The sequence below is a fragment of the Hesperophylax consimilis genome, chromosome 25 (assembly GCF_061612785.1).
Source record: "Hesperophylax consimilis isolate HC1 chromosome 25, BYU_Hcon_1.0, whole genome shotgun sequence".
In the NCBI taxonomy this organism is placed as follows: Eukaryota; Metazoa; Arthropoda; class Insecta; order Trichoptera; family Limnephilidae; genus Hesperophylax; species Hesperophylax consimilis.
This window is the reverse complement of record NC_142860.1, coordinates 6569836-6589518: the sequence shown is the minus strand read 5'-3', so window position 1 is coordinate 6589518 and position 19683 is coordinate 6569836. Positions and strand designations below refer to the sequence as shown.

General features: G+C 32.4%; 1 protein-coding gene across 1 annotated transcript in view; it reads left to right on the top strand.

The window, feature by feature from the left end:
- The first annotated feature begins 1742 nt into the window (after positions 1-1742).
- Positions 1743-19683, top strand: part of LOC149411476 (alpha-2 adrenergic receptor-like) — a 62072-nt gene continuing 44131 nt past the window's right edge. Inside the window, exon 1 of the mRNA XM_089646664.1 lies at positions 1743-2899. Coding sequence (XP_089502790.1) covers positions 2285-2899 — 615 coding nt within the window. The 5' untranslated portion in view covers positions 1743-2284. The remainder of the gene's footprint in view (positions 2900-19683) is intronic.

Genomic DNA, 19683 nt, shown 5'->3' with positions numbered 1-19683 from the left:
CTCCGCGTCTCGTCCAGATGCTCTAGCCTTGTAAATCCAAAAGCTCTACGACTTAATTAAAAGCGAAGCTTTCTCTTCTTCTCAAATTCATTATGGAAGACCCAACAGATTAGATTTCCCCATACAGCCCGAGATGGAGTCCTACACGTAGAAGCTCTCTTTTGCTCGTTCTTTGCGCTCCTTCATATAATACCACTTGATCCGCAAAATAAGGCGAGAATTCTACCAGATCGCAAAGTAGAAAATCTAAATTTATTTTTAAAAAGAGAAAAGCGTAGATTTTTGCGTTTTAAATACGCAGAAAATTTTCAAAACAAAAAAGTGTATTCCTAACATTTTAACTTCGTTATCCACTTCAACAGAGCTTTGACTGAAAGTTCTAGAAAACAGTGAGTATTTAGTACATTTGGTTAAGCAGAAATAATCGATTTGCAGTTTAAAGCATAACGCCATAAATTGTGTTTGTGCGTACAAGATCAAAATCTCGACTACACCTCGTAAAACACCAGCTTTTGGACGTCATAAACACCGAAGATTGAATCCCTATTGCTGTTTTTCGTAGAGAAAACGACGGTCGAGTGTTTGAGTCTGCCTATTGGCTTTTAGGGAAAACGATAAATCAAACATCAATCACTCTTGTTTGCGTCAAATAACTTTTTCGTTTCACTTTTCGCTGGTCTGAGAGCAAAACAGATACCCGAGGAGAGTGAATATTCATATTATTAAGACTTTTCTTGACGTATTGATGAATGGTTCATTCTTTATTCCAAACATAAATTAACTTATTTCTTCCACTTTGTTTAAAAAACATATATTGGCATTTTAAAACAAGATATTTTTTTGTATCGTGTCTTCTTTCGTTTTGGTTTGAGTGAGGATTATTTTGAAACATTAGTTTTTATTTTTTAGATTGCTTCTTATTATTATTGCTCTATTGATAGTAGGTGGTGAAGGAAAGCACACTTTTTGTATACAAATCGAAGGCTGCATAAATATATAAATTATTTAAGGATTTGAAGGAACCAAAAAATACGCTTACATTGTCAAGATATTCTCTATCGATTTGTAAATTAAAATTATTATCAATTGTATTGTAATTTACTTTATCGAGTATGTAAAGTAAATTAAAATCATTATCAATTGTATTGTAATTTACTTTATCGAGTACATAAAGTAAATTAAAATTATTATCAATTGTATTGTAATTTACTCTATCGAGTATATAAATTAAATTAAAATTATTATAAATTGTATTGTAATTTACTTTATCGAAAATATAATTTATCGCATTCTTATGCGTCAAAATAAATATATAATTGTTAATATCTGTATGTGGAGTTTGCTGCTATTTAATATATAAAAAACGTATAGCAATTTCAAAAATAACGAATTAGAGTTTAATTAAATATTCTTACTACTGCAATAAGTTTATAAAACTGTAAAAAATATTTAATAAATAGTTTTAACAATTAGTAATAAATAAGTTTTATTTATTATATTTAATTTTGAAAGTTTGTCGCATTCTGCAAAGAAGCGCAACGTTCGGAAAAACGGGTTAAACATAAGTAGAAAATAAATTAATGAATATATAATTATTGTACTTATTCGATTATTCTATTGTATTTGAATTTTTCTTGTAAAATTACAAAAAAAACATTTGCATTTGTAAACTAGCATTATTCAGTAGTTAGCCAAATTTCTTTTGTGCTGTCAAAACATTTGTGTGTTTTAGAAAGAGGGTTTATAAATCATATTAATTATTTCTCATATTAACATAATTCATAGAATATAGTTAATTAATTTGAAAGTAAGCAATTTAAGGGTAATAATCTGTCTCACAACATAGTTCTAAATTTGAAATATAAATAAATTGATAAAGGTGCATTGTTCATAGTTAACGTAAAAAAATATAAATCCTGAATTACCGTTGTCATTTAGAAATATACAGGCGATTGAAGTATAATTTAAAGTGATTTGGTAGTTTTTAACCTCCTTGAATGGGACCAAACTTCGTTTTGCCGAGTCATCTACCGAAGAATTAAACATTTCAACGCTTAAATAAACTTAATAATTAACTAAAACCTCACAAATAATAAATATTCTAATCGATTTCTTCCAATTTATCGTAAATAAAGAGCGCTTGAACATTTTTAAAATAAAATAAGAACCGATTGAAGTAATAACGTCTGTGCCTATACTCTTCGATTTAAATAATAATTTTGATATCATAATAAAATTAATTAATTAATGTGCAATTTGGATAAAAAATCGACTTCAATTTCGAATGATTTACCTGTACGACGCCAGGAATAAAACGAGAGAAAAGAAGGCACTGGCTGAAAGACTCCAAGTGTCAAAAATGCCTAACGGAAGTTACTCCATTTTGAATTACAATAATTACAACAGCTCATTTCCGCCTCCGTTCTTGACCCAAGACGAATACATGGCCTTACAAGGATCTGGGAATGGTTCGAACCTTGATTACAATCTCACCCTGTCAGGATCGTACAACGATAGCTATCCCCTTAATCACACGCTTCTGGTATTCAATACTTGGTATCCAAGTGGTTACTCCTTGCTCCACATCATCATAGCTTCATTCATCGTCACCATCCTGATGATCATGGTCGTGGTAGGCAATATGCTGGTCATCATTGCGATAGCCACGGAGAAGGCGTTGAAGAACATCCAGAACTGGTTTATCGCCTCGCTGGCTGTGTCGGACTTCTTCTTAGGCCTGGTGATAATGCCCTTCTCGCTGGCCAACGAGCTAATGGGGTACTGGATATTTGGGTACTGGTGGTGTGAGATCTACTCCGCTATGGACGTGCTCCTCTCCACGGCCAGCATCATGAATCTGTGCCTCATATCGCTGGACAGGTACTGGAGCATCACCCAGGTGAGAAAAGTCCTCATTCATTATTAAATTATCATTTTTTAGACATTGTCTACCGCGCCAACAAACTGCTTGGATTTGCTCTCCGCAATGCAAGATCATATATTAATGGAATCTATATGGAGAACATATGAAGTAATTGTTCGCAATAACCTGGAATAAATCTCCATTCTGTGTGCCCTTTCTGAATAAAACCAGGTCGTAGAAATATAAACAGTACAAAAGAGGTTTACGCTTTACCCAAACATGAAGGAATTTAAATACTATGCATTAACAAGAATGCTTGATTTCAACACCTTAGAGGCCCGTCAAAAAATTTTTTTAGTAAAACATTTTTTTAAAGTTAATGTTGGACACTATACAAAATCCACCTATTTTCAAAGAGGTTAGCTTAGATGTGCCTAACAACTATACTTGAAGGAGATCCATATGCGCCAAAAGCGAGGACAACCAACCGACAAGCGGATCAGCACAGCATCAACTGCGATGTACTAAGTCGTGTACTATTTTAAGCTAAGTCCTAAGGCTAAGTCCTCCATCACAACACAAGCAACATTTTCGGCTTTCTGTGGTGGTAGTAGGAGATTTTCAAACATTGTTGGGTTATCCGTGACCCGGGAATGTTTGTCTTTCATTTAAAAAAAAAAAAAAAAATTTAAATTGAGCCGCTATCAATAACAACCCTTACGTAGATGGCGATAAGGTTTAAATTCCCGCTTAACACCATCCGCGTGTTTTGATTTATGCAAGAAAAAAACATGGCCAAAAAGTGCCTTTTATTTTATTTTGTGGATGTTCAGGCATAAATATTTAATTTTTTTCGATCATTTTACAAATAACTTAATTTTCCACATTATACAATAAAATCATAACTGAAAATGGATTCGTAAGTAAGATATTGAACTTTAAAACAGTTATCATAGGCCTTTACACTATTTTTTTCTGGGCTTATAAAAAGACTTATCTAAAAAATACTCGATTATTTCAAAGGCAAAGATGTATTCTACTCGCAGTATTTATTTAAGGCATCTGAAACATTTCTAGGCGACCAAATTTTCAAACCAAAAACACATGATTTTGCATTACTACGTATGGCATCGCCTTAACGATTTAGCATTGACCGTTGACATTTTTAACGTCACTTATAAACAGTTCAGTAACTATATTTTGACGTACGTCGTAAAGGTGCTCCCCATTACCTTTTAATTATTACATGCAGCTAAAATTTGTAATATTTTCCGTAATATACAGGGTGTCCGGGGGTAAAGTGCACTAACTTCGTGACGTGATTCTACATGATGGTAGGAGTAAAAAATATACACATAAATATTTGATTCATTTCATCATGCTATGTCTTCCTCTGGCGTCTCCGATGTTTTCCACTATTCACTTAACGTAGTATCAAGAAATTCACATTATTTCTGTTAAAAACTACATTATGTCGACATTAATTCGACTGCGTATCACATTTCAGTTCAGAGATAATGATTTAAGTCATTCTCGAGCATCTCCGAAATCTACTATCATTCTCTCTAAACACTCCTGGCACTTTTTAGAAGTGAAATCTGATGTTTGGTGTTGGAACGTGTACGATACAAACAAATAAATACATATTTTATGTACATATTACATAGATAACTTTTAATGTTCCTACTTAAACCATTTGAATTCGATACCTATTTTTCCTAATGTATCTCATGAAATTTTAAATAAGTACTGACTTGTAGTAGAACTCCAGTTCTATGTAATCGTTTCTGGGAATAGGTTTCATGGAAAGGTTATTTTGGTTCACTGAATGACGGGTTGTTTTAGAGAATTTGAACAATTCTTCAAATTTCAATGCTCTTGAGACATTAACACAAATCAAAGACTTAGGCATCACTTTTCAATCAAATCGAAATACATAACAGAAATCTCTAATCAGGGCTTTAAATTTTGGGATTTAGAACTAGGCTAGCCAGAAATTTTAACAATATAAAGTGTATTAAATAAGCCTATGTAAAAGGTCAACATGAGTACAATTCACCTGCCTGGAACCCACATTATAATATACATGAACAAGTTGTTGAAAGAAAAAAAAACAAATTTTTACGTTTTATAAATTTTAAAATGTGTATTCCAGCAATTATGTAGAACTACAACACTCTGTTAAATTATATGAATATGCTCAAATTGTCAGACAGAAGAACTTTCACTGACTTGGTATTTCTATATAAAATTCTAAATGATTTAATTGATAGTCCGGTATTGCTAGAATTGATAAGCTTCCGGATTCCACAATGTAACACTAGAAGTCAGGATTTATTTCAGTGCAGAAATTCTGGGACCAACTACCATATGTATTCCTCTTTGCTCAGAATACAAATGGAGGGACACAATTAAAACAAATCAGTGGACATCTTCAATTAATCTTTAAACAAATATAAAATGTTTTTAATGTAAAAATTCAGTTATGTACAATAAATAATGTATATTTCTTAATATTTATATGTAAAAGCCCCGAAGATAGGCGTTAATTAATAAATAAATAAATAATTTTCAAGTTCTGTGAAAGTGCTTCTCAAGTTCTGTTGTTATTTCAGTTCTGTCAAATAACTGATCTATAATGATATAATGGCAGAACTTCAATAGGACATTCACAAAATTTGCAAATGAACGTTGTAAATTGATGAATCGTTAAAATTTTCCGAAACAACCCGTCCTAAGTATTTTAGTTGCCTTCCAGAATTGGTTCACTACGAACAAACATTTTGCTACGAGCAGTGCAGTATCTAACCACGGACGCAAATAGAAAAAACTCTCAATAGTAAAAAAAACATGGTTTTAACCATGGAAATGCACGGAGTTTATTTATTGTATACAACTATTTTATAATTCGGCGATTCGTTAAAACGTCTGTGGCTAAAGAATTTAATGTAGTAGGTTAAAATCTGTGGATTTAAAAAAAAATATTATCAAATTTTGTAGGTGCTGCGCACTCAGGAAGCTAGTAGATTTGTAGAGTTTCTACCACCTTGGCGCTACTAATACGTTTTGTATGAACGTAAGAATAATATGACAGAAAGTCATAGGTGCTGATGTTCATAACGCACCTATTGGATTTTAGATTTATTTCGTAGGCTTTTGGAGAGTACGTGGATGGGTTCTATTTTTAGCATTATATTTGAATAGCTCAATTTTTTGTAAAATTATATTACAAGTTTGTCTTCTTTCTTCATATTTTTATAAGAGTTCACTGCACTAACGCACTTTAGAGAAAACTACCTCAGAAAATACCACATCATTTCATGTTATCTAAAATAAATACCCAATTCTTTTCTGCACCGGGCGTAAAATTTTATTGGTTCGACCCTCTGATCTAGCTAAAAGATATATCTTTTTTTTAGTTTTAGTTTTTGGCAATTTACTTTACAGGCTTGTTATCTGAGCGTCTTTCTATTGAATGAAGTTAGCAATAAACTCAAACGGTGAGACGAACAATTTGGTGAAAGGTGTTTATTATTAAATGTACTCATTTTTCTGAAACAATGGATAAAGAATGGCGCGTGTTTAAAAATGATGCCAAAAGAAATTGGTGGTAAACAGACTGTTACAGGATACACTTGACAGTTTATATATGAAAAGATATCGTTGCCATTTTGGTCTTTGACTTAAGTGATATTTTTTTAGTTTTTTCAAATGTCATCACTGGCTAGAACATTACATAAGTGTATTAAACAAGTATCCCAAAACCATCCTTTACTATCCAATACTGCGGAAAAGGGACGGTGCCTAGTAGCACGTGGCACGAATGGGCAGGCTATTTTTAATCGACTTTTAGATTAATTCTCTTATATCAAGGTGATACTGAGTGTTTCTACCACTCTTGAAAAATTTGCAAGTATAGTATCTCTTTACTGTATTATTTTAATTGTATAAGACATGACACGTAAATAAATCATTTTATATTTACTCACGCCGGGTTTCGAACTGTGACTTCTGCGTTCAAACCCAAGGACTTTATCGCTCGACAAAGGATGTCGTCAATGATTCCTCCCTAGATTTTAAATTGTATTGTATTCTTCAATATTAACCAGATTCTAAACCTATACAAATCTCAAATATGCCCAATATTTGAATTTGGGAGCCACCTCTGGGCTGGAGACCTACAATGATCTATAACCTAACTTGCTTCTGTGCAACGGATGGCTGTTAATAATCCATTGTTAAATGACCGATTTCCATCTCTAATGAGTCTAGAGTCTGTTCTACAGGTATTTTAATGGATCCTGCTCTGAAGAGCTAACAGCATTGATACTCGATGTACACACTCGACAACAGTTGATGTTGGATTCATGAGGCCGGGCCGCTTCTTCGACTTGTCATTGTGTAAGACGGCTCGTATGTGGGACGAGCTACCGGCATATGTTTTAACTCCTTCGTACAATCCAGGCCTCTTCAGTACTGGCATTAATAGATACATTCCTACGGCCCCTACCATAACCCGCCTCACAACCTTGCTCAACCGGATAGCGACATAACTCATCTGCTTTACACTGTAAAAACAGGGGGGCTCTTGTGAAGTGTCACATAAACCAAAAAAAATGTATGCTTTCCAATGATACATACTAGACAGTCTGTTTCAGTTCTAAAATTTAGATTGTAGGATTTATTCCGAGCGGAACCAATACGATGATAATAATATTAATCGAAAGTTTTTATTAATATATTTATTCCTTTCTTAATTTCAAGATGGTATTTCGTAATTCAACACATATTAATTATTTTCTTTATTTTATTGAAGCTGTTTGCGCATCGTTTGGCAGTTTTCCAAGAATCTCTCGGTTAAAATTAACCGTTGAACTGACTACGTGTTTATTTTATAAATCATCTTTTGTAGCAATTAAATTTCATGAGATTAAACACTCTGAGTTAAAATAAAATAATAAATAACTCTCTTTGAGATTTTCATTGAATTAAAATTGCCAAACATCTTTGTATGGTAACTGTCATGGATGAGAAAAGTGTAAATAAAAAAAACAACATATTTAAAATGTAAATATACGAGACCATTTTTATGAATTCTATTTTTGTGAGATCTAAAGTCTAGGACACTTTATGAAGTTTTAAATTATTGATAATTAACTGCTAGTTATCTACAGTCATAGTAAAATATAAAACGAAGAAAATACAAAAAAATATAAGTTTATATAAGTAAACAAGACAAAGAATATACATAAGCACAAAGTTATTTAAACGAATAAGAAGAAACAAACACAAAACAAAAAATCCTTTATTTGGGGAACTCCAAATAAGACTTAAAATATGCACTGCTAAACGATTTTTCTGCTTTATTCTGCTTTGAGGCATGAAATGTTTCACGAAGTCACGAGTGATTAAAGGCATAAAAGTAAGAATTCTAGATATTAAATTCATAAGACTGAAGTAGGTGATATCAGTCATTAAAAAAAATTATACAAGATATTATTTTCGTTGACCTCAGTACTAATTAGTATTATTTATTAGTAATTATGTACCTACGCACGGTAATATCATGCAATTATTACTTAAATTGTATAGTGTACTTAAAAATAATTATTACTACGTTGATTACATAATCTTAACTACCTACAAGAAACATATATGAAAGGTACACGATCCATTGGATTGAGAAACAATTGAAAACGATGATAATTTATTGGTATTCAAAAATTTACCTAAATTAAATTCATATTTTAGTAAATATCTACCTACATAAAAAATAACTTGTTTATTTTTTTATTGTATTTAACTCATCAGGTTTCGGCCGAACTTGGAAAGAAGGTTGAAGTATTTCCGCTTATAATAAAATCCAAATAAATTAAATCGTGAACGTATCCGAAATATAAAAACTGTTTTTCAAAGGTGATAAAATAAGCTTTCAAATAAAAGTTAAAATATATTTTTATTTAAACATAAAAAAAATTACTGGCTTTAAAATAAATAAAAAAACACATGCATTTTATTAAAGACATGCTCATATATTACAAATGTTTCTGCCACTTAATTGTTTTATCGTTTCATATATAAAAAAAAATAATGAATTTTCATAATTTTTTTTCGAATTGCGTTTGGAATCTTCGGTTCCATAGAGGAGTACTTTTTTGATTCTTCTATGGTAACTTCTTGATTTGAATATATAGCGTGGTGTTTCTTCTTTCTAATAAATTTCTCACAAAGACGATATGAGAGATACAACGATTTCTGTGATACCATGTGAGTTGTTCCGAAAAGCAAAAGAAATTAACTTGAAGGATTAAACAGTGCAAAGTTATTTTTAAGATAAAATTATTATTATTAATTGATATGGCAGCATTCTGCTGATGCTCTCATATCTGATTTCACAATAAGTTTAAGTGTAACTGAGCCGTTGGTCGATTTTTCTTTTATATATTCTATCAATTTAAACAACATAAAAACAAAAGCATGACATATTTAATTACGATTTGATATAGGGCTCTTGCCAATGTAAAATGACTATTGAAACCTTCAGAGCCAAAGTTTTAAATGTCAATAGACCTAAAGATACCATTTAGCAGCACATGTGATACAGTGCTGAAACAGAACATCTTTTCTGCCATGGGGAATACATAGCAGATCGGAGTGTGGTAGTTGTTTGGTACAAACAATTTATAGCATTCCAACTGTAAATAAATTCGTTCATAAATTATTTTTAATGCTGTAACTGAAAAGGTTCCATTTCTCCTAGATTGGAGGCATTCGTAGAGCGTTTCAGAGAGCAAATCCATGTGATACATAAATCTCGGGAACCTACTCGGAGAAAAATGAGTATTGCTAATTTATTAAGTTATTCAATTTATTTATCTGTTCTTTTTTATAATCCTGTTGAAAACGGAATTACAGGCCTTTAAAGAATGAAAACCATAGACATATGAATATTAGTAGACCTGCCCTAAGTGATTAAAAGCGTATTATTCCCCACTCCCCATACCGGTTCCATTGGAGCCGGCTGGGCTCGCGTATGGCTTCCCGTAAATCGTGAGAATGTGACGTCATCATTCTTGTTCGAACTAGCGTCGAGCTATGGTCGAGGCATTTTACGAAATAACACGGCAAAATGGTAGCTTGTGCTATGAAAACTTGTAAAAATAGATCTTAAAAAGAGAATAAACCCAATTGTCGTATTACATTCCATATGTAAGCATAATTTAAAGCTTATTCACATCGTATAATATGGATCAGTTGTAGAAACATATACTATCACATCGAGATACATCTGGACGCAAAATACAGAGCCGTTTTCATAAGAATCAGGGATGTGCCTTCGCCTTTTTCACTTTAGGTACCACGTGTTAGGTACGCGCTTGTTTCGTATGTACGGTACTGCTGGAACGAGAAGGAGTGCATATCACGTAATGCGCTAGGTTATACCGAGTGGTGATGTGTGATAGAAAATCATGTTTTTTGTTTTTAATTGAAAAAGTGTCATCGGAAGGCAAAATGATGTCCAAATTTTTACTCTAAATAGGAATATTAGGAATCGCTGGTAAAAACTGTGTGTATATAATTTCATTTGTTTTACTTTTCTTTCTTAAAGATTTATATATTTTATTATTAATAGGAACATGGCGGTTGTGACAACCCTCCAACATTGGTCGAATGTAGCGATTCCCAAGTTTGCGCATCGTTGTTACTGGGAAGTAAATTATGAACACTTATAAAAGTGTCTTAACTAAATACGTAAACAAAATATTCGACTCTGAAAATAGAAGAATTTGGACTTCGCAAATTTGTTCATAACGTGGCGAGTAATTTGCGCTCCTATGTAAAAATGTCTATTCATTCAAAAGCAGATTTTACTTTTAAGAACTAACTGGTGATATTAAAATGCGAGATGCCGATATACTGTCAGATTGATTTATTGACGAATCACAGTCAGCTTTACCCCCTTCGTTCTTCAACAGTTGATTTTACCCCTCACCTTTAATTTATAGTCTATATATTCATATGTCTGTGATGAAAACAGATTCCTGAAAAACTTGTAGTTAATTTCCAATAATTTAATTTATTTTAAGAGATTCTAAATATATTAGAAAACTCCTTTTTTTCCGTATATCCACCATGCATTTTAATATAAAGATATCATAGAAACTTTCTAAAAAATTCTTCCAGTATTTCTATGTATTTTTTGCTGGTTTAGGCGTATAGATTTATAGTCTATCGTACAATGTAGTTGAATGTCGATGTCGTCGAAACGAAGTTGGAAAATTGTTGAATAAAATATAAAAACAGAAAAAAATAAAATTGAGTTTCTAGATCAAGGGACAGAATCAGCCAGTTTGGCTTTGAATGTTTTTAAGTTACAGTTTAAAATATCTACTTGTTTAAAATGTCTACGAATGTTTGAATAAAATGAGGCCACGAGGAAAATATTTTCCGTCAGGGCCATATTTTTGAATGCAATGTGGGGTGTCTTATTTAAGGAAACGAAGGAAGGAAGTTCTAAGAAGGTAAAAGGTTTGAGGGTAGGGTAGGAATCTAGTTATCAGTGTGTCAAATGATACGTCCAATCAATAAATTTTGCGCATAGGTGCTTTAAATGTGGTACACTGAATAAATCGATGTGGCGTTGGTTTATCATTTTTCCTGAGCGAGATCAATATGGTTTACACTAATTAACCAACTAACCACTAACCGTTTAATACAAACTCTTCTGTTATTCTGCCTCTTGACATGTATCTGATTCACTTGATCGTGCCATGTCTTCCTCCCGACCTCTTCTACCATTCACACGCCCATCATATATTCTCCTTATACTCATTTCTTTATTCATTCGGTCTACATGCCCAAAACCAACTAAGCGTCACCTTTTTAATCTTACTCATTACGCTTACATCAGCCTTGCCTTATTTGTGAATCTCCACATTTCTCACACGATCACACATGATTTTGCCACAGATACGCCTCAGGAATCTTATTTCTACAGCATTCATTTCAACAAAATTCATTATTAAAGCCAAAATTTATACAGCTATACAAACTACAATCGTAATAAGTATTCGTATTAACGTTTCTTATTTTTAATCAATTTGAATTAAGAATGTAATTTACACATTATAAACTTATAATCTTTTAAAAATGGCGGAAAAGAAATTTCCAAAACGGCCTACAATACTTTTATAAAGTCATCACTGAAATCATCCTAATTAAGATACGAGTCTCTTGTTTTCTTTTCATTTCTGGACCCGTTATTTGCTGGCCAGGAAGTTGTGAATAATAATTAAATTAGCGCCGAGCCTGTAATCTATAGTGCTTGCGCCCGCTGCGACGGGAGGCAGTCTTACCACCTCGACTAAATAACGTCATGTAAAGAAGCCTAACTAAAAGGAGCATATATGGACAAAGTAGCCCCTGTAGAAAATAAAATTTTAACAAAATGAATCTAAAAAGCACATTTAAACAAAATAGCATTTACATACCATGGACAAAATAGCCTTCGTACAGTTGAAAGTTTTGACAAACATCGAACAAAAGGGCGTGAGGCGGTGTTACCATCTCATTCAAACAACATCACATAAAATAGCCTTTTTTAAAAGAGCACATAATATGAATGAAGTATACAATATGACGTTACAATGCATCCAGCAAAGCATATTTGAACAAAATAGCATTTACATACAATGGACCAAAAGTTTTCGTATGGTTGAGAGTTTTGACAAAAAATCCTATGTAAAAAAGTAGCGAGGCGGTGTTACCACCGCAATGAAACTACACCACATAAAATAGCTTTATTTTTCAATATGAATAAAAGATACAAGATTTTAATGTTTTTACCAACAAAGCATATTTCAACAAAATAGCATTTACGTACCATGGACAAAAAGTAATAACATAATAAAGGTTTTCAAAAAAACTAGTCAATAACATGGATAAAAATAGCATTTACGAATGATATTCCTTGGACAAATCATTTTAAAGACAACATAAAAAAGCTGATACAACTATTATTTAGAGAACAACCTTGTCGTAAGCTCTGGGTGTATTTGAAATTATGAACATAAAGTAGAACAACTATGTTGAATTAACGCACTGGGAATAGAATCTGCCAATTCTCCAACTTCTAGTTGAATGTCCAAAACAATTCATCATGTCACAGACAATGTCGCCAGTTAACACAAGACTCCAATTTTATTAAATTTGATTAGTTTTATCCAAAGTAAGAATAAAATGGCTTTTCTTTTAGTTTATATCATTAGAGGCATCAGTGAGCATTTTACACTTTTTAAGAGGATTTTCTTCATAATATTTGATTTTATTTTGAGCTTTATTCCTCAATCTCTTTTGTCTCAGGCTGTTTTGCGAGCGTCCCGCCTGGCCCAGCTACTTGATGGGCATAATGGTAAAAAAAAAATTCAAAATAAACCTTTCGTTCATCAGTGGATAGACGAAACTTTTAATTATTTACCTCCTTACATGGGAAGGAAAGTTCACATTGTGAGAGGCAAGGGACAGAAGAGCGACAGAAATAACCAATTCTATGTTGGGGACGGGAGGCAGTTGAATGCTTTACAAACTAAGCCGAATTTTCAGTTCGTACTTTTTAAAAAAAAATTGTTTTGGAGCATCACAATTCACGAGTTCTTGTGGTTTTAAGTTTTGCTTAGTTCTTAATCTACAATGCTTTAGTGATGATTTTAGTAAACGGTAAATTTAAAATGAAAGATCTAGAGTTCGAAACACTATATGATTTTCGTTTTTTTTTTGTTTTTTTGCTCGATTTTCGCGCTTACTATATATTTACAGTTTACAGGTAAATAGATGTAAATTGCAAGTAATACAGACAATGTTCCAAATGTAAAACGTGGTAACAAAGTGTTTAACAATCAATAACTGTATGTAAATGGTTAAGTTATAACGATTTGTGAGGTGACCGGCTAACTTATCAAAATTACTCTTCAACACACCTTTAAAAGTGATAAAAAGTCATGAAAAGTGATGAAACAAAAACTGGGTTAAATAGATTGCTTTAGGTTGACAAGTGAGTTTAAATGACTTTATATCACATTTTAAAAGGTGTGTTAATATGTCATTGTGTTGAGTTATCATGGAACCATTTTGTGAACACCTCACTGGGAGAACCTGTTCTGAGGTATTCGCATGTCTTATATAGTGTTATTTTTTATTAGGTTAGAAGCAGTTATAGTCCATCATAATGGTACATTTAGACATAATAACAATGAATTGAAAAGTAAGGGCTGCTGTATGAAGTGAACTTAATGAATCATTAACAAAAGAAGAAAATAAACTTGATATACTTTATGATGTTAATTAATTAAGATTTATTTTTATTTTTCTAATGTTCTTGCCAAATGGAGGTTGGCGAATGTCTTCACCCGACAGACCGCTTCCAGGAATATTTCAGTAGAACTATTCTTGCTTCAGCGCCCTTGAGGTGATTTTTTACGAAAACGGCGCTATATAAATCAATCGAATATTATTTATTTTTAACTGCGCTCGTACTAGACGTATGGTCAGGTATTATTTCTTTAAATTTAAAAAAAAAACTGGCAAATCCAGAACGTTAAAAATACACGCGTATTCGAATGTAACGTTGTGTCAAAATTTCCAAGCAATCAGTTAAGATCTTTCAGAGATTTAAGGTTTTACGAACGAACACTCTCGATATATCGATAAAGATATATAATAGAGAAGATTATTATTAATATGATTACTGTAAAATAATTTTTCTACAGAAATTTATATTCATTGGTAATAGTTTTCGTAATATCTACAAGCATTTTTCATAATTATCCTGTTTGTGTCTCAATTCAATTCAATTTGTTTATTCCTTTAAAAACATTACAAAATTACATTTTATTTCGTTTTTAAGTACATTTGTAAAATGGTATTACATAATAAGTAAACGGTGTATAAATTATACCAGCATCAATAGAGCTTGCCTTTTAAAGGCAGCTTCACCGATGCTAAATATGTCGATATCCGAATTAATTCTGTTCAACAGCAAGACTGCTCTCCCCACCGGCATGACCATTGGCAAGTTAGTCCTGCAGGCCGGGAGATAAAACAGTCTATGCTGTCGGTGACGGAGATAACCATCAGGAACATAGAGACTAATACTCTCCATGATAGTCGGATTTTCAAACCATCCACGAATCAGTTTGAAGAAGTGTGATACAATATGCACATCTCTTCTGACCCGTAGATGGTTCATACCGAGCATGCCCAAGAGAAAGTCAGTAGGATAGAGCCACGGGTAGTAGCCATACTCCCTCAGGTAGAGGAATCTCAGAAATTTCTTCTGCACTCTCTCCAACATAAGGAAATACTTCACCTGATGTGGGCTCCAAACCACCGACCCACTCTCAAGCCTACTCCTAACCAACGCAATGTATAGCACTTGGAGAACCCGGGTGTCTCTAAAATTCATCGCAGTGCGTAGGACGAAGCCCAGCATTTTCAGTGAAGCACTACACGTCATTTCGATATGAGTATGAAATGTCAGCCTACTATCAAACATGATGCCAAGATCTTTCATAGTGGAGACACGTTTTAAACTTCGGGCATTCATGGTATACCGGTAAAACCAAGTATGACGTGCCCGTGTGAAAGAAAGAATGAAACATTTAGAAACATTGAATTCGATCCGATTCCGTTTACTCCAGTCAACAATTCTATTAATGTCCGATTGGAGTCGAATGCAGTCTTCTAAAGTTTTAATTTCCAAGAATAGTTTTAGGTCATCAGCAAAAAGAAGTGACCTAGAATGCAGAATATTTTCTGTAATATCGTTAATAAAAATCAGAAAGAGGATACAAATACATTATATATCAAGTTCTTTCCGACTTAAGTTTCTATCAACTCATTTATAAAAGGCGTAGAAAATGTCGTATAAGTCTTTTGTGTAAAAGTTATGAATAATTTACTGGCCCAAGTCTTGAATACAAATTTCGACCAGAATCCAATCTCCATCAAAATTTTCAAGTGGCAATTTCTTTGATTGGTGAAAGTAATATAAAATTAATCTTTTACGAATTCCATTAGTATGGTTCCAGTTTAAAGAACTTTTTAGAGGTCTTGTGTGTTCAATGCATAGTTTAGTGACGAGTACGACATATATTAGTAATGTGGTAAGATCTATGACTTTTACCAACTTATCTTGAAAACCGAGTGAATTAAATTAAATTAAAAATAACAAAAAATTAGATTTTATGCCTGCACTAAAATAATTTTTAAGAACTTACTTTCACTGTAGAAAAATGTGTCGGTATGGAGAATTTGACCACGCAGGCAAAAAATAGGCAGTTTTAGACTGAAACAGATTAAGCAGCAAAATTTGACATCAAAACATTTAGGATCTTTCTAATAAACGTGTCGTAAATTTTATGCAACTGGTAAGCGACCATTTACTCTAGATTAAATTTAAAACACATTTGTTAGTAAAGAGGTTACTAACTAAAACTGGAATATATAACAGACATTGACCTCTCATGTAAGATCTTTTTTTCTTTCTTCTTGAAATATTTTGTGCATGTAGTGATTACTTTATGTTGCTTCAATAAAAGGTGTAAATTGTTAACCTCGATACGAGCGATCAGTCCTAATGAGGTTGATACTTACGTAAGTTATTTTATTTATTGGACAATTTGTATAGTGTCGCTTTTGTGAGATATCACCTCAGGAGCGCTTTAGAGTTGATGCAGGTATTACAGAAAATATAAATATTAAAATAATAAAGTGAAGTTAAGTTAAGTAAAATGAAATACAGGAACAGGTCACGAATATAGAAGATGAAGACTCTGAAGCAAGAATCCTATGTGATGAAGAAACTGGACCAGCTGCTGAAGCGAGAGAGTCCACCGCGTCCACCAACAGTGCCAGCACGAGGTTCGTCACCCATCCAGGTATGTGTGTGCTGTTAATAAAGCGCTGACACCTCACATAGATAAGAGACCCTGGCAGCACTGCTGTGACTTTCGGCAAGTCAATAATTCATTTCCGTGTAATCCTGTTCCTGGTGATTGTTGAAGTGGTACATTCTGCCCGCAATAAAAAGCGACGCTCGGGATAATAAATTACCCTGGGCATAGCAAAACACTTGCTAGGGCCTTGAGGGTTTCCGAGAATTCCGTTGAAAACATCTGGGGTGCATTTACCGATCGACGTTCGTTTCGAACGTGGAATATTTTTGAGCAAAATTTCCAAATATTCACTTTAAACACCCTGCACTAAAATCGCATATTATAAATTTCTAATAAAAGGTTGTTACGTTTATTTTTATTTAAGTTAAAATGTTGGTTGAATGATTTTAACAATAATTTCAAAGGGAAGTTGCCTCATTTCCCTCGAAAATACGAAAAACGCGCTAAAAAGGGCGCTAAGTTATGCTTAATTTTCTGTGAAAAGCAATACATAAAGTGACATTGTTTGACAAATATATTCCAATGATTAATTACCAACTTAAAATTTATGATTGTGGCAGATAAATATTATTTTCCTATTTCTTTTCAAAATAAGACATATTTTCAATCACACAAATTTCTTTCGGAATTATAATATAAAGTTAGACGGCCTGGTACATAGATTAAGAGAGATTTCTTTCGGAATTATATTACATAGTTTTTTTTCTCTGCTGGAAATCTAATTTGTTTTTCTCGTCCCGTATCTGTGTATCTCTGATTTATAATTAATCTTTCTTTTGAGTTCATTAGACATCATTCCTAGGATCATATTTAAGGATACAAATATGTATACATCAAATAAATTATAGTGTGCTTCACCTTTATAAAATATAGTTCATTAAAAATGCCCCTTTATCGCGCTTGAATTATTATTCGCATTTATTTATATTGCAGTATTTTAATTTCTCTTCATTGCAGAATTATTCTTTCCTCTCTTTGAGAAGAATACTTGAACGTTTATTAAAAGTTAAAATAAAAGTATTTAAATATTGAAGACAATATTAGTGATTTTTAAACGAAAATCTGAAACAGAAAAATCAGAAAAGGAAACGGTCACATCTGGGACAAGAACCCAGGAAAAGTAAATTTAAAAATCACTAATATTGTCTTCAATATTTAAATATTACAATTTTGAGGTTTTACTCAATAAAAGTTATTCCGAAAAATAATAAAATAAAAGTATTGTGATATAATATTATATTATATTTTCTACATCTTGTACGTTCATTTCTTTCTGATTCTGCCAAGAGAGAGGTTTTTTTAAAATTCTGCTATCAGGATTTTGTGAGAGTTTCAGCATTGAGTTTATACTGACTACATTCTTATGATTTCTTCATTGATTCACATTATCTTTTAATCCTCGTGTGTTTTAATTATGGTCTATATTCATGTACTTATTTTAATTTATTTAATACATAGTAAACAAATCAATATTTATTTTGTTGATTACTTTCTCATAAATATTTATATTTAGTAATGTAAATCAGTGCATCGTCTGCAAATAGTTGTATTCTGCAATGTTTTAGTATTTTATATGACGTCATTTTTGTAGAGTACAATGCATAGTGGGTACCGTTACGTATTTTTGTTATTTTCCGGAGTGCTAAATACTCTCAGCTTAACCTTTGTAAAATACCGCAGTTCAGAATCAAATGTAATTTGAAATGGCTTTAGCCGTGTTTAGTGAAAAAAATTAAAAGTTAGGTGCTTAAAACCTTCCTTATTCCCATCGCTTTTACCGAATTTGAGGATGCTATATACCCACTGGCTCGAAGAAGTTGGAAATTGAATTCGTATAGTGCAGATATAATTTGAGATTTTCACGGCCAAAAGTATTAAAGTTATTTATTTTTAGGGTATTATGCCGTGTTGCGTTACCTCCTTCTTTAGCTAACGTTTCGAACAGAATTATATGCTGTGCGAAATTTAATGAGGTTAGGTAGCGCAACACGGCATAATACCCCAAAAATAAATCACTATAATCGTATAGTACATATTGTATAATTTTCTCCCTCCTTCCCCCCTCAATTCCATTATTCACAACCCATAGTTCGAAATGCTCGTGGCTATTGAAATTTTTATATTCTTATAATAAAAAAAATACTACAAAATGAATGATCCTAATACTTTGCTTTTCTTCCCTTCTTTCTTCTATGAAACGTCCCATCTTTTCTGCTTTATAATACCTAAATATATAAGTAACAGCAGAGTTCTTTGCAGATTACAGAGAAAGCGCATTTTTTACCCGACAAGAAGTCAAATAGCTTAATATCCAACAACAAACATCAGTGAACAAAAAAGAAAACGAAAGCCTTTTTAAGGCATTACACTTAAATATCTGAGCAAAGGATCTAGAAGCTGGCTGCTTCGCCTGCAGGCGTCCTTATATTCCCATAGAAATTGCTAACATCGGGGATTGAAGAAATGCTGGATGCAGTTTGACTTTTATACGAAAAGTAAAATTATACTTCGAAAGATTTATTACTGTCAATATTTTATAAACATATTTTTGAAATTTTATTTTTTTTACATAAAAAAATACAGGAAAAAATCCCTCAAGGTCCATGTCATCTTTGTTGATGCTGTGTGGATGATCTTTCTAGGGAAAGGAAGGAGAGGAAGTTCTGTTGCGGTATGAAATTCGGCTCTTCATAATTTTCGATTCACATAAAAAAAAAAAAAAATCTCATTTTACGACAATGATGCCCAATTTAGAATAAATAAAAGAAATAGTAAAAATAAGATTACAGTGAACAAAACATACAGACAAACCAATACATTCATGAAATAAAAATAAAGAAACAAAAAATCACAAACATACAGTGATCA